This window comes from Procambarus clarkii, chromosome 17 (genome assembly GCF_040958095.1).
Source record: "Procambarus clarkii isolate CNS0578487 chromosome 17, FALCON_Pclarkii_2.0, whole genome shotgun sequence".
Taxonomy (NCBI): Eukaryota; Metazoa; Arthropoda; class Malacostraca; order Decapoda; family Cambaridae; genus Procambarus; species Procambarus clarkii.
Window position 1 is genome coordinate 8,043,590 of NC_091166.1, and position 16,794 is coordinate 8,060,383.

The 16,794-nt window shown below is 43.0% G+C and overlaps 2 protein-coding genes across 2 annotated transcripts; one reads left to right on the top strand and one right to left on the bottom strand.

The window, feature by feature from the left end:
• Positions 1-1,060: 1,060 nt before the first annotated feature.
• Positions 1,061-2,218, top strand: LOC123768519 (zinc finger protein 716-like). The gene has a single exon (XM_045759166.2). The coding sequence runs from the start codon at positions 1,061-1,063 to the stop codon at positions 2,216-2,218; it is 1,158 nt and encodes a 385-aa protein (XP_045615122.2).
• A 12,638-nt stretch (positions 2,219-14,856) lies between these two features.
• Positions 14,857-16,059, bottom strand: LOC138365568 (zinc finger protein 595-like). Its single transcript, XM_069326041.1, has one exon. The coding sequence runs from the start codon at positions 16,057-16,059 to the stop codon at positions 14,857-14,859; it is 1,203 nt and encodes a 400-aa protein (XP_069182142.1).
• Positions 16,060-16,794: the final 735 nt, after the last annotated feature.

Here is a 16,794-nt window from a genome sequence, read left to right on the forward strand (position 1 = left end):
TTCTCAAATCGATCGACTTGAGAATGGTCCAGGACGGACCGAAACGTCGTCGTCCCTTCACCTTCTAGTGTGTGGTCTGGTCAACATACTTCAGCCACGTTATTGTGACTCATCGCCTGCATTTACGCGTCTTTCCTAAATCTAAATTTATCCAATTTATACCTCATTGTTTCGTGTTGTCTTGTGTTGATACTTTTAATACTCCATTAATATCCCCCTTTGTTATGTACATTCATCCACTTGTAAACCTCTATCATGTCACCCCCTAACTCTTCGCATTTCCAGTGAATGCAATTTAAGCTTTGTTAATCTTTGTTAATCAGTTCAGTTTTGGTCGCTGTACTATAGAATGGATATAAATTCACTTGAACGTGTAAAGCGTAGGATGACAAAGTTAATTCCCCAAACTAGAAATCTTCCATATGAAGAAAGATTAACAAAGCTTAAATTGCATTCACTGGAACGGCGAAGAATTAGGAGCCAATTACCGCGTAACGTGGTGGAGGTGGGGTCCCTCGATTGTTTTAAACGTGAGTTGGACATGTATATAAGTGGGATTGAGTGGTTATAAATAGGAGCTGCCTCCTATGGGCCAATAAGCCTTCTGTAGTTTCTTTAGTATTAATATCTTGTGTTAAGTAATCAAACAGCTCCTTCATCCATGACCCGCCTGTGTTGGGATCAAGCACTTCCACCTCACCTCTCTACATATTGGTGAGGTGAGGGTACGTGGACACCGACACATATATATAACAGAACATCAAGGAAATCATTCATTAACCAATCTGCACCATTCGCTGTTCTCTTGAAGATTATTCGGCCTTATAATTTACTTCTGGGAGAAAGTTGCATGTTCTAGTTACTGTTCGAACACTAGACACCACTCCACATTATAGATAAATATTTAGTCGTTGTTGTGAACACAATTATGAGTACCTCTTATAAAGATTACGAAGACGTTATTGACATATTCACTCAACTTGACAATCTTTCGAAAGAGAGTGGTGTGTCTGTCACGACTCATCCTCTGCATGAGGAGACTGAGGAACAAGGCGCCAGAATGCTGCGGTACATTAGTGAGACGTCAGCAGTGTGTCCCAAGGAGTCTGGGCAAGAATTTACACTACTGAAGCCTGTGGAAGACACTGGTGAGAAGTTAGAAGACTCATCCTCTGTCACGACTTATCCTCTGCATGAGGAGACTGAGGAACAAGGCGCCAGTATGTTGAGGTACATTGGTGAGACGTCAGCAGTGTGTCCCAAGGAGTCTGGGCAAGAATTTACACTACTGAAGCCTGTGGAAGACTCTGGTGAGAAGTTAGAAGACTCATCCTCTGTAACGACTTATCCTCTGCATGAGGAGACAGAGGAACAAGGCGCCAGTATGTTGAGGTACATTGGTGAGACGTCAGCAGTGTGTCCCAAGGAGTCTGGGCAAGAATTTACACTACTGAAGCCTGTGGAAGACTCTGGTGAGAAGTTAGAAGTGAGTCCCAAGTATGGGGATGGATCTACAGTACTGAGGAGACGAAGGGCTGTCCATAGTGGTGAGAAGTCAGAAGAGAGTCCCAAGTATGGGGAAGGATCTACAGTACTGAGGAAAAGGAGGGCTGTACAAAGTGGTGAGAAGTCAGAAGAGAGTCCCAAGTATGGGGAAGGATCTCCACTACCGAAGAAACGGAGGGCGGTACGTAGTGGTATGAAGCCTACGTTATGTGACCGGTATCCTGGTGAGAAGTCAGAAGTATTTCCCAAGTCTGGCCAAGAATTTCCACTACTTAAGACTGTGGAACAAGGCAGGCTGGGGCATACTGGTGAGAAGTTAGAAGCGTGTCCAGAGTCCGGGGAAAGATCTACACTACTGAAGAAGCAAATGGTGGCAGATAGGCCGTCATGTTACCAGTGTGGGAAAACCTTCAGCGACCGCAGTGGCTTAAACAGGCACATGCTCGTCCATACTGGCGTTAAATCTCACGTGTGTGAAGAGTGTGGGAAAAAGTTCCTTCGAAATGATTATTTGCAGCAGCACCTGATGGCCCACAGTGGTGATAAACACTTCCTGTGCAAGCACTGCGGGAAAAGATTCTGCCGACTTGGCAACTTGAATGATCACATGATGGGACATAATGGTGCGAGACCTCACATGTGTCATGTGTGTGATAAACTATTCAGCAGACCGGACTATCTGAAGGACCACATGGTGGTTCATATGATTTGATGACAAACCTTACATGTGCCCACACTGTGGGGATAGATACACTCAGCTTGGAAATATGAACAAACACATTCAGCTGCATACAACTGTGCTCGGTGTGTGAGAATTTTGAAATATTGTATAAATAGTGAGAGCCTAATCTCAAAATTTTGCTACAATGTTCCTGTTAATAAACTTTCAAATTTACTGCAATTTGCCTATTAATATTCTTAAAATTTTCCTACAATGTACCTATTATTATTCAAATTTGGTACATATTATTAACTTATAATTATTTGTTAGATTAAGGACCTGTCCGAAATGTTGTGTGTTAGTGATGTTAAAAACATCAATGTTATATACTTACAAACCCAATGCACCTTCTTGCACTAGTATATAAATAAATGAAAAATAAAAAGGACATATGGTTTAAATATATATCTATTTATTTACAAGAATATTTTATTTACAATATTTACAAGAATAAATATTGTGATTTTATCCTGTAATGAAATCATATCCTAAACTAACTAATCAGTATAATGAACAAATCTACAATGACCGTAATAAGGATTTGAACCTACACACGGGATGTTCCCAGAAGCGCCTTAGTCAACTGTACCACCACATGGTCAAAAGAATGAGTCACAATAATGTGGCTGAAGTAGTTCGTCACAATCGACTTGAGAATGGTCCAGGACGGACCGAAATGTCGTCGTCCCTTCACCTTCTAGTGATTTATACTTTTCAAACTAGATCATCCATATTATTCCAGTATACATAAGAAACTTCTTCATTTGCATTGAATAATTAATACATAATCTAGCTTAACTTAGCTAACAGCCAATATCTATATATCTAAGTGAACAAATTGTTTACTGTGGCCAATCATATCCATTTCCTAGTAAGCATTCATAACATACTAGTAACAGTTCTGTCAAAAACCACAGTACTCAGTACAATCTTATTTCACATATATATATCATATATATATATATATATATATATATATATATATATATATATATATATATATATATATATATATATATATATATATATATATATATATATATATATATATATATATATATATATATATATACTGAAAATATCTATCTTTAAAAGTGTTTTTTAATACAGTAAGAATATTTCATTACAATATTACCTATATTAACTGAAGTAAACCCTACTGATTTGACCTACAGGTCAAATCATTAGGCATTTCTACAGGATTTTATCAACCCCCTACTAGGGTAATATATCTTGTAATAATTTTGCAAAAAATAGTGCCATTTACTATTTTTAAATAGTTAATTACAAAATTTACCGATATGGTGCAATCGGATGAAAAACCAAATTTTTACACTTGACAATTCTTTATTCACTTGTCAAGTGACAACTTGTAATGACACAACTTTACACTTGACAAGTGACAATACACTTGACTTTCAGCTCCTGCTATATCCAGATTCCAGGGAGGAAAGGAAGGATGATCTTTGGAATCATTACCTAATTAGACAGGAATAAAATATCCTGACAATCATTCCTTCAATGATTCCTGTAATCAAAAAATATAATATCTTGGAAAAGTCAAAGAAAAAAGTTTAGTGTCAAGGACACTAAAGTGTCTACATAATTACTTAACTCAACAGCTTGACAGATGTCAAGAGTTAGCTAATCAGGTATCTCTTGATTTAATCATCTTGAATAACAGGGTCAATGCTGGCAGTTGATAAATTTGATAAAATCAATTGCCATGCAGTGGTGGTGGAGGTCTGTATGTGTGGTGGTGGTCTGTATGTGTGGTGGTGGAGGCCTGTATGTGTGGTGGTGGAGGTCTGTATGTGTGTGGTGGTGGAGGTCTGTATGTGTGGTGGTGGAGGTCTGTATGTGTGGTGGTGGAGGCCTGTATGTGTGGTGGTGGAGGCCTGTATGTGTGGTGGTGGAGGTCTGTATGTGTGGTGGTGGAGGTCTGTATGTGTGGTGGTGGAGGTCTGTATGTGTGGTGGTGGAGGTCTGTATGTGTGGTGGTGGAAGCCTGTATGTGTGGTGGTGGAGGCCTGTATGTGTGGTGGAGGTCTGTATGTGTGGTGGTGGAGGTCTGTATGTGTGGTGGTGGAGGTCTGTATGTGTGGTGGTGGAGGTCTGTATGTGTGGTGGTGGAGGTCTGTATGTGTGGTGGTGGAGGTCTGTATGTGTGGTGGTGGAGGCCTGTATGTGTGGTGGTGGATGTCTGTATGTGTGGTGGTGGATGTCTGTATGTGTGGTGGTGGAGGTCTGTATGTGTAGTGGTGGAGGTCTGTATGTGTGGTGGTGGAGGCCTGTATGTGTGGTGGTGGAGGTCTGTATGTGTGGTGGTGGAGGTCTGTATGTGTGGTGGTGGAAGCCTGTATGTGTGGTGGTGGAGGCCTGTATGTGTGGTGGTGGAAGCCTGTATGTGTGGTGGTGGAGGCCTGTATGTGTGGTGGTGGAAGCCTGTATGTGTGGGTGGTGGAGGCCTGTATGTGTGGTGGAGGTCTGTATGTGTGGTGGTGGAGGTCTGAATGTGTGGTGGTGGAGGTCTGTATGTGTGGTGGTGGAGGCCTGTATGTGTGGTGGTGGTCTGTATGTGTGGTGGTGGAGGTCTGTATGTGTGGTGGTGGAGGTCTGTATGTGTGGTGGTGGAGGCCTGTATGTGTGGTGTTGGAGGCCTGTATGTGTGGTGGTGGTCTGTATGTGTGGTGGTGGAGGTCTGTATGTGTGGTGGTGGAGGTCTGTATGTGTGGTGGTGGAGGTCTGTATGTGTGGTGGTGGAGGTCTGTATGTGTGGTGGTGGAGGTCTGTATGTGTGGTGGTGGAGGCCTGTATGTGTGGTGGTGGTGGGTCTGTATGTGTACTCACCTATATGTGCTTGCAGGATCGAGCATTGACTCTTGGATCCCGCTTTCTAGCTATCGGTTGTTTACAGCAATGACTCCTGTCCCATTTCCCTATCATACCTAGTTTTAAAAGTATGAATAGTATTTGCTTCCAAACCTGTTCCCCAAGTGCATTCCATTTTCTACTACTCTCACGCTAAAAGAAAACTTCCTAACATCTCTGTGACTCATCTGAGTTTCCAGTTTCCACCCATGTCCCCTCGTTCTGTTATTATTACGTGTGAACATTTGGTCTATTTCCACTTTGTCAATTCCCCTGAGTATTTTATATGTCCCTATCATATCTCCTCTCTCCCTTCTTTTCTCTAGTGTCGTAAGGTTCAGTTCCTTCAGCCGCTCTTCATATCCCATCCCTCGTAGCTCTGGGACAAGCCTCGTCGCAAACCTCTGAACCTTCTCCAGTTTCTTTATGTGTTTCTTCAGGTGGGGGCTCCATGATGGCGCGGCATACTCTAAGACGGGTCTCACGTAGGCAGTGTAAAGCGCCCTAAAAGCTTCCTCATTTAGGTTTCTGAATGAAGTTCTAATTTTCGCCAGTGTAGAGTACGCTGCTGTCGTTATCCTACTTATATGTGCCTCAGGAGTTAGATTAGGTGTCACATCCACTCCCAGGTCTCTTTCTCGAATCGTTACAGGTAGGCTGTTCCCCTTCATTGTGTACTGTCCCTTTGGTCTCCTGTCACCTGATCCCATTTCCATAACTTTACATTTACTGGTGTTAAACTCCAGTAGCCATTTCTCTGACCATCTCTGCAGCCTGTTTAAGTCCTCTTGGAGGATCCTACAATCCTCGTCTGTCACAACTCTTCTCATTAATTTTGCGTCATCTGCAAACATCGACATGTATGATTCCACTCCTGTAAACATATCATTTACGTAAATTAGAAAGAGGATTGGTCCCAGCACCGATCCTTGAGGTACTCCACTTGTTACTGTTCGCCAGTCCGACTTTTCGCCCCTTACCATTACCCTCTGGCTCCTTCCTGTTAGGTAGTTCTTCACCCATACTAGGGCCTTTCCGCTTACTCCTGCCTGCCTCTCAAGTTTGTATAGCAGTCTCATGTGCGGTACCGTATCAAAGGCCTTTTGGCAGTCAAGAAATATGCAGTCTGCCCAGCCTTCTCTGTCCTGCCTTATCCTTGTTACTTTATCATAGGTTTGCTTTACTTTACTTTACTTTACATAGGTTTACTTTATCATGCCTAAAAGGTTTGTTAGGCATGATTTCCCTGTCCAGAACCCATGTTGGTGCTTGTTTACAAACCCAATGCTCTCCAGGTGCTCAACAAGTCTTAGCCTAATTATTCTTTCAAGTATTTTGCAGGGGATGCTTGTCAGTGATACGGGTCTGTAGTTAAGTGCCTCCTCCCTATCCCCCTTTTTGAAAATCGGTACGACATTTGCCTCCTTCCAGCAACTGGGCAATTCTCCCGACATAAGTGACTCATTGAAGATCATTGCCAGAGGCACGCTGAGAGCCTGCGCTGCCTCTTTAAGTATCCACGGTGATACTTTGTCTGGTCCAACTTTATCATGCCTAAAAGGTTTGTTAGGCATGATTTCCCTGTCCAGAACCCATGTTGGTGCTTGTTTACAAACCCAATGCTCTCCAGGTGCTCAACAAGTCTTAGCCTAATTATTCTTTCAAGTATTTTGCAGGGGATGCTTGTCAGTGATACGGGTCTGTAGTTAAGTGCCTCCTCCCTATCCCCCTTTTTGAAAATCGGTACGACATTTGCCTCCTTCCAGCAACTGGGCAATTCTCCCGACATAAGTGACTCATTGAAGATCATTGCCAGAGGCACGCTGAGAGCCTGCGCTGCCTCTTTAAGTATCCACGGTGATACTTTGTCTGGTCCAACAGCTTTATTTGCATCCAGTGTTGTCAACTGTTTCATTACATCCTCTGCTGTCACCTCTATATCTGATAGTCTTTCATCTTGGGTAATCTCTTCTAACAATGGGAGCTGCTCAGGCTCGGTAGTGAACACTCCATGGAATTTTGCATTCAGTACCTCGCAGATTTCCTTGTCGCTTTCTGTATATGCCCCTTCTGTTTTCCTCAGTCTTGTCACTTGGTCATTTACCGACATCTTCCTTCTTATATGGCTATGTAGTAATTTTGGTTGCTTTTTCGCTTTGACTGCAATATCGTTCTCATAATTTCTTTCCGACACTCGTCTTATGTTAATGTAATCATTCCTAGCTCTGTTACATCTAATCCTGTTGTCCTCTGTCCTTTGTCTTCTGTACTTCCTCCACTCCCTCCTGCTTCTCACCTTTGCTTCCTGACACTGTCTATTAAACCATGGGTTATTATATTCCCTCCTGCTTTTTTCCTTTATTGTTGGAATAAATCTATCTTCAGCCTCCTTGCATTTCAATATGACTTGGTTCATCATACCTTGCACTGTTTTTCCTCTAAGGTCTTCCTCCCACTGCACTTCTCCCAGGTAGTCCCTTATCCTTCTGTAGTCCCCTTTTCTGTAATCAAGTCTCCTTTCCCGGACCTCTTGTCCTTTGGTCACAATTTTAAGCTCCATCATGTAGTCAAAGGCTAGGACACAATGGTCACTAGCTCCTAGTGGTATTTCATGTTCCAACTGCTCGATGTCTTCTACATTCTGAGTGATAATGAGATCTAATAGGCTGGGCGTATCCCCTCCTCTTTCCCTAGTATCTTCTTTCACATGCTGTGTTAGGAAATTCCTGTCAATAACGTCTACCAGCTTCGCTCCCCAGGTCTCCTCCCCGCCATGGGGATTCCTCGTTTCCCAATCTATCTCTCCGTGATTTAGGTCCCCCATGACCAGCAGCTTCGCTCTCATTCTATGCGCTAAAGTTGCTGCCCTCTGCAGTTCATCCATACATGTCTTGTTGCTGTCCTCGTACTCCTGCCTGGGCCTTCTACTGTTTGGTGGGGGATTGTAGAGTATCAAGATTACAATCTTCTTCCCATCCACTGTCAGAGTTCCATGTATGAAGCTTGTGCTTTCATTGGTACCCGGATTTTCCAGCTCATCAAACTTCCATTTCCGCTTTATTAGTAGTGCCACTCCTCCTCCCTGTCTCTGTGTCCTTTCTTTTCTTATCACCTGGTACCCCTCTGGAAAGATTGCATCCGAGATCATGCCATTTATTTTAGTTTCCACTATTGCCACTATGTCTGGGTCTGCCTCACTAACTCTTTCTTTTATCTCTTCTGCTTTATTGGCTACCCCATCAGCATTGGTGTACCAAACCTTGAGACTCTTCTTGGAAACTCGGGTGTCAGAGTTCCCCCTTTTACCAGGGGTCTGGGGGGAACTGGGGGGTGTCTGGGGGGCAAGTGGGGGGGTGCCTGGGAGTGCCTGGTAGGCGAATGGGGTCTGGGCATCTAGGGGGGTAGGAAGGGCATAATGGGTCTGAAAGTTAGGGGTCTGAATAGCATAGGGGGGTTGAGAAATAGAGTGAGACTGAGAGTCAGATAGAGGTTGAGAGATTGGGGGGAAGAGGGCTACTGAGGGCGGAGAGCTGAGATGAGAATGGAGCATGGGTGCTGGGAGTGGAAGAGAGGGTATATTAGTTAGGGGGGAATCGGGGGTAGGTGGGGGTTTTGGGGTAGAAGAGGGGAAGAGGGAGATGGGGGAAGGTGTTAGGGGGTCACAAGGTGAGGGGGTTAAATGTGGGCTGGAGGTGCATAGGAGGGGTGAGGGTTGGGTGGGGTTTGGGGGTGAGTGGAAGAGGGGTGCAGTGGAAGCTGGGATGGAGTAGATGGAATTGAAGTCAATGGGGTAGAAGGGGCAGGGGAGTGGGAAGGGGTATTTGGGGAGGGGGGATGGGAAGGTGGGTTTGGGGAGGGCATTGCTTGACCCACTGGGGTCGCTGACAAGTGTGATGTAGCAGGGGCAGGGGAATCGTTGTGGAGGTGCAAATGTGGAAGGGACAGGGGGGTTTTGGGAGGCTGAGGCAGGGGGGATGTATAGGAGGGCTGAGTTGGGGAGGATGCGACCTGGGAGATGACCTGGGAGGTGACCTGGGAGGTGACCTGGGATGTGACCTGGGAGGTGAGACTACCTGATAGGCTAGTACGTTGTCGTTGTTGCCATCTATTTTTGTGGGCTGTTTGCTCATCTTTCGTCATAAACCTCTCTATAAACACATTGTAATGGGTTTCACTTCCTCTGAGTAAATGCTTGCTCCTCATTATGTACTCCACTGCCTCCTCATTGGAGAATTGCACCAGAACAGGTCTATTCTTGGTACAATTGTAGGGTCCAACCCGTCGATTGATATCCACCTCGCGTTCTGCCATCTCTGCTCCAATACACCTCAATATCTCGTGCAATTCGTATTTTTTTGTTTCTATTCTCTCTTGTCTTGTTGGTGCCCTAGATTCGAATAATCCATGTATTATAATAGACCGTCTCCTCAGTAATTCATTGTCATGCTGGTAGCCTGTCCCCTGGGGATTCCCCATCCCAACCGCAGTCACTAACCCATCTCCCACTAATCCTCTATCCTTAGCCATGCTGCTAAACCTTCCTAATTCGTTTGTGATACGAGCACATTCCCTCTCCCAGTCCTCTCTTCCCTTCCTAATCTCTTCCTGAACATAGAGCATAAGTTCTTGTTTCTGCCTCTCTACCGCATCCTGTATTTGCTGAAATACCTCACTTTTAATCCCCTGGATTAGATCCTCCAACCAATCACTCCTTCTCTCTACAAATTTCCCTATTAATTTGTCTATAAATCTGTCCTCCTCCTCATCCCTGCTGGTGATTGACCTTGAACCCCTTCTAGTCATTGCAGTAACAATCTAGCCAAAAAGGCGCTCCTCAATACCTTGCACAATCTGCTAACACAATACGTGAGTGAATCTCCAATCGTCGTCCCACGTGGTGGTATAAGGGTTGCTGCCGAGGTGAGGTCACGCGGTCAGAGGTCGGTGAGGTCTGGTTTCACACTGCACAGTATTTCCTCAACTATTTTGAATTACGCTAATTAAACTGTTTTTCTTCACTACCTTATGGCTCTGGTCAAAACCCAAGGTTTTTTCATTCACTTGTACATTCACTTATAGTCTTTTTCACTTCGAAGTTGCCTGATTACCCCTCCCACTCCACTAGTGATCCAGGAGCTCCCAACCCACGTCCACCCAACACGATGGTCACAAGACAAGTGGTGGAAGCCTGTATGTGTGGTGGTGGAGGCCTGTATGTGTGGTGGAGGTCTGTATGTGTGGTGGTGGAGGTCTGTATGTGTGGTGGTGGAGGCCTGTATGTGTGGTGGTGGAGGCCTGTATGTGTGGTGGTGGTCTGTATGTGTGGTGGTGGAGGTCTGTATGTGTGGTGGTGGAGGTCTGTATGTGTGGTGGTGGAGGTCTGTATGTGTGGTGGTGGAGGCCTGTATGTGTGGTGGTGGTCTGTATGTGTGGTGGTGGAGGTCTGTATGTGTGGTGGTGGAGGTCTGTATGTGTGGTGGTGGAGGTCTGTATGTGTGGTGGTGGAGGTCTGTATGTGTGGTGGTGGAGGTCTGTATGTGTGGTGGTGGAGGTCTGTATGTGTGGTGGTGGAGGTCTGTATGTGTGGTGGTGGAGGTCTGTATGTGTGGTGGTGGAGGTCTGTATGTGTGGTGGTGGAGGTCTGTATGTGTGGTGGTGGAGGTCTGTATGTGTGGTGGTGGAGGTCTGTATGTGTGGTGGTGGAGGTCTGTATGTGTGGTGGTGGTCTGTATGTGTGGTGGTGGAGGTCTGTATGTGTGGTGGTGGAGGTCTGTATGTGTGGTGGTGGAGGCCTGTATGTGTGGTGGTGGTCTGTATGTGTGGTGGTGGAGGTCTGTATGTGTGGTGGTGGTCTGTATGTGTGGTGGTGGAGGTCTGTATGTGTGGTGGTGGAGGCCTGTATGTGTGGTGGTGGAGGCCTGTATGTGTGGTGGTGGTCTGTATGTGTGGTGGTGGAGGTCTGTATGTGTGGTGGTGGAGGCCTGTATGTGTGGTGGTGGACTGTGTTCCGCATTTGGCAAAGGTCGTGTTCTTGGACCTTTGACCTTATTGACCTGTTCCCGCAACTGCTACCTACAGGATTAATTAATTAAACCATTTTTAAAAAGATTAAAAACACCAGTTTTCCTTAGCAGGTCAGTGGACCCATGTGGCATTATGATAAAGAAGAACGAGCCATACTTCACCTGAAAGTGTAACTCGGTGAGACATCACTAAGGAGTGGCATGTTAGCATCTTGTGAAAGGTGACATGCACTCTTTAAGAAAACGGGCAAGAGGTAAAAGTTTGGCATATCGTTGGAAAAAGAAATGAGAGAGCTGTCAAAGATGCCACTGGAGAAACTCATTCGGCGGTCGCTACTGGAAATATTGGACTTCTTCAACGAGAAATGTTGGGAGGCAGCCGGCCAATTTGTCCCTCTCCGGAGAGAAGAGAGTAGAAGGCATAAGACCTTACACCCTTAACCATGGGTGTAAGGAAACAAGGAGCATGAGCACTTAGACATAGAAAAGTAGAAAATAAAAAAAAGTATTTATCTTGCCTAAAACGTTGTGCGTAATTGGTTCCACAAATCAACAACCCTGTTACCGAACCAGTATTTACCCAGGTTTTTCCTAAATCTAAACTAATCCAATTTATACCCATTGTTTAAATGGGTTTAAGAAATATCTTAAATAATAATAAGTGTCAGTAAATAAGAACTCCAGCATGGGATACGATGTTTTTATATACACCTTACCTGAGGGGCCACTAATACTAGTGATCTCGACGAGGACAGGAAGCCGGCGGCTTGTCAAAGGTTCCCCCCCCCATTTTCCCTTATCTTTTCTAGCTGTATTTTAAAACGATTTTTAGCGTTTACGGTTTCAGCGGGTAGGCCGTTCCGCGGGTTTACAACCCCATGGGTGAAAAAGCATCTGCTGTTGTCAGTCCTACAATGTTGCTTGTTGAGCTGGAACCCGTTGTTCCTCGTTCATGTTACAGCTGATCTTTTTTGAAGAAAATGTCCGGATCAACATCCTCCAGATTGTTTAGTATGTTAATATATAATATATATGTAATAATATATAATGTATAATAGAGGTGGTTGTAATAGTGCTGGTGGTGATGGTGGAGCACCTTCCACAGATGTTCGACGACGCAATCTTTGCCTTCTTCGCCGTGGAGATGATCAAGATGGTGGCGATGGGGTGGTCTGGGAAAGGGGCTTATATGGCTGACTCCTGGAACAGACTGGATCTTTTCATCGTGGTGGACGGGTAAGTGTCCCCTGCACACATCTTCCCCTCCTCATTCATCACCTGCTCATCATTATTATCTCCCAATTATTAGTGACGATTATTATCTCTCAATTACTAGTGACTTTACACATATTATATAATATGTTTAAAGTCATATTATGTAATATTGTTAAGTGTGTGCAGAGCGTTATAATATGTGGGAATGTGTGTGGAAAACATTTTGTAATGAACTTCACCATTCATAGTCCCTTACCCAGAGTAATATCTTGATCTAAATTTAACCCTTAACTCTTCACCTTCCAAGAGAATGTAAATTAAGCTTTTTAAATCTCTTCACAAAGAAGATTTTTTATTTGTGGGGTTAGCACTATCTGGTGACTTTACGACCAAAAGTGAACTGTATAATCAAACAAGATATTGCTGAATAATAATACAAGAAGTTTTATTGCTAACGCTTCTAGAAATAAATCTGTCCTATTTATTTCATGCAAGTGATATATTGTAACTCAAACTTTATTTGTCAGCATTAAACTATATCTGCCAAACTTTTGAGAACACCATCTACATCTGCCAATCTTTTGAGAACACCATCTACATCTGCCAATCTTTTGAGAACACCATCTACATCTGCCAAGGTACCAAACTGAGTGGATGTGCTCACATTTGGCTGTGCTACTGCAAGTTTGATTAATTGATCTAGACGATCCTGAATTATATTTTCATAATTGCTGTTTCAGCTCTGATATCCTGAAGTTTCCTTCGGGTTAAATCAGCATTAGCCATCTCTGTTAGATAAATCTCTGCATGGCAATTGATTTTATCAAATTTATCAACTGCAGCATTGACCCTGTTATTCAAGAGGACATATTTTTAAGAGGACAGGTTGCTCTGTCTCCGACCGCTGCTACTCACTTACGTATTCAAGATGATTAAATCAAGAGATACCTGATTAGCTAACTCTTGACATCTGTCAAGCTGTTGAGTTAAGTAATTATGTAGACACTTTAGTGTCCTTGACACTAAACTTTTTTCTTTGACTTTTCCAAGATATTATATTTTTTGATTACAGGAATCATTGAAGGAATGATTGTCAGGAATATTTTATTCCTGTCTAATTAGGTAATGATTCCAAAGATCATCCTTCCTTTCCTCCCTGGAATCTGGATATAGCAGGAGCTGAAAGTCAAGTGTATTGTCACTTGTCAAGTGTAAAGTTGTGTCATTACAAGTTGTCACTTGACAAGTGAATAAAGAATTGTCAAGTGTAAAAATTTGGTTTTCATCCGATTGCACCATATCGGTAAATTTTGTAATTAACTATTTAAAAATAGTAAATGGCACTATTTTTTGCAAAATTATTACAAGATATATTACCCTAGTAGGGGGTTGATAAAATCCTGTAGAAATGCCTAATGATTTGACCTGTAGGTCAAATCAGTAGGGTTTACTTCAGTTAATATAGGTAATATTGTAATGAAATATTCTTACTGTGTTAAAAACACTTTTAAAGATAGATATTTTCATATATATATATATATGATATATATATGTGAAATAAGATTGTACTGTGCTGTGGTTTGTACTGAGTACTGTGGTTTTTGACAGAACTGTTACTAGTATGTTATGAATGCTTACTAGGAAATGGATATGATTGGCCACAGTAAACAATTTGTTCACTTAGATATATAGATATTGGCTGTTAGCTAGGTTAAGCTAGATTATGTATTAATTATTCCAATGCAAATGAAGAAGTTTCTTATGTATACTGGAATAATATGGATGATCTAGTTTGAAAAGTATAAAATCACTAGAAGGTGAAGGGACGACGACATTTCGGTCCGTCCTGGACCATTCTCAAGTCGATTGTGACGAACTACTTCAGCCACATTATTGTGACTCATTCTTTTGACCATGTGGTGGTACAGTTGACTAAGGCGCTTCTGGGAACATCCCGTGTGTAGGTTCAAATCCTTATTACGGTCATTGTAGATTTGTTCATTATACTGATTAGTTAGTTTAGGATATGATTTCATTACAGGATAAAATCACAATATTTATTCTTGTAAATATTGTAAATAAAATATTCTTGTAAATAAATAGATATATATTTAAACCATATGTCCTTTTTATTTTTCATTTATTTATATACTAGTGCAAGAAGGTGCATTGGGTTTGTAAGTATATAACATTGATGTTTTTAACATCACTAACACACAACATTTCGGACAGGTCCTTAATCTAACAAATAATTATAAGTTAATAATATGTACCAAATTTGAATAATAATAGGTACATTGTAGGAAAATTTTAAGAATATTAATAGGCAAATTGCAGTAAATTTGAAAGTTTATTAACAGGAACATTGTAGCCTAATTTTGAGATTAGGCTCTCGCTATTTATACAATATTTCAAAATTCTCACACACCGAGCACAGTTGTATGCAGCTGAATGTGTTTGTTCATATTTCCAAGCTGAGTGTATCTATCCCCACAGTGTGGGCACATGTAAGGTTTGTCATCAAATCATATGAACCACCATGTGGTCCTTCAGATAGTCCGGTCTGCTGAATAGTTTATCACACACATGACACATGTGAGGTCTCGCACCATTATGTCCCATCATGTGATCATTCAAGTTGCCAAGTCGGCAGAATCTTTTCCCGCAGTGCTTGCACAGGAAGTGTTTATCACCACTGTGGGCCATCAGGTGCTGCTGCAAATAATCATTTCGAAGGAACTTTTTCCCACACTCTTCACACACGTGAGATTTAACGCCAGTATGGACGAGCATGTGCCTGTTTAAGCCACTGCGGTCGCTGAAGGTTTTCCCACACTGGTAACATGACGGCCTATCTGCCACCATTTGCTTCTTCAGTAGTGTAGATCTTTCCCCGGACTCTGGACACGCTTCTAACTTCTCACCAGTATGCCCCAGCCTGCCTTGTTCCACAGTCTTAAGTAGTGGAAATTCTTGGCCAGACTTGGGAAATACTTCTGACTTCTCACCAGGATACCGGTCACATAACGTAGGCTTCATACCACTACGTACCGCCCTCCGTTTCTTCGGTAGTGGAGATCCTTCCCCATACTTGGGACTCTCTTCTGACTTCTCACCACTTTGTACAGCCCTCCTTTTCCTCAGTACTGTAGATCCTTCCCCATGCTTGGGACTCTCTTCTGACTTCTCACCACTATGGACAGCCCTTCGTCTCCTCAGTACTGTAGATCCTTCCCCATACTTGGGACTCACTTTTGACTTCTCACCACTATGTACAGCCCTTCGTCTCCTCAGTACTGTAGATCCTTCCCCATACTTGGGACTCACTTCTAACTTCTCACCAGAGTCTTCCACAGGCTTCAGTAGTGTAAATTCTTGCCCAGACTCCTTGGGACACACTGCTGACGTCTCACCAATGTACCTCAACATACTGGCGCCTTGTTCCTCAGTCTCCTCATGCAGAGGATAAGTCGTTACAGAGGATGAGTCTTCTAACTTCTCACCAGTGTCTTCCACAGGCTTCAGTAGTGTAAATTCCTGCCCAGACTCCTTGGGACACACTGCTGACGTCTCACTAATGTACCGCAGCATTCTGGCGCCTTGTTCCTCAGTCTCCTCATGCAGAGGATGAGTCGTGACGGACACATCACTCTCTTTCGAAAGATTGTCAAGTTGAGTGAATATGTCAATAACGTCTTCGTAATCTTTATAAGAGGTACTCATAATTGTGTTCACAACAACGACTAAATATTTATCTATAATGTGGAGTGGTGTCTAGTGTTCGAACAGTAACTAGAACATGCAACTTTCTCCCAGAAGTAAATTATAAGGCCGAATAATCTTCAAGAGAACAGCGAATGGTGCAGATTGGTTAATGAATGATTTCCTTGATGTTCTGTTATATATATGTGTCGGGGTCCACGTACCCTCACCTCACCAATATGTAGAGAGGTGAGGTGGAAGTGCTTGATCCCAACACAGGCGGGTCATGGATGAAGGAGCTGTTTGATTACTTAACACAAGATATTAATACTAAAGAAACTACAGAAGGCTTATTGGCCCATAGGAGGCAGCTCCTATTTATAACCACTCAATCCCACTTATATACATGTCCAACTCACGTTTAAAACAATCGAGGGACCCCACCTCCACCACGTTACGCGGTAATTGGCTCCTAATTCTTCGCCGTTCCAGTGAATGCAATTTAAGCTTTGTTAAGCTTTCTTCATATGGAAGATTTCTAGTTTGGGGAATTAACTTTGTCATCCTACGCTTTACACGTTCAAGTGAATTTATATCCATTCTATAGTACAGCGACCAAAACTGAACTGATTAACAAAGATTAACAAAGCTTAAATTGCATTCACTGGAAAGGCGAAGAGTTAGGGGGTGACATGATAGAGGTTTACAAGTGGATGAATGTACATAACAAAGGGGGATATTAATGGAGTATTAAAA

Coding starts and splice junctions, on each gene's coding strand:
- LOC138365568 (XM_069326041.1), bottom strand. CDS start 16,059: ATGAGTACCTCTTATAAAGATTACGAAGACGTTATTGACATATTCACT.
- LOC123768519 (XM_045759166.2), top strand. CDS start 1,061: ATGCTGCGGTACATTAGTGAGACGTCAGCAGTGTGTCCCAAGGAGTCT.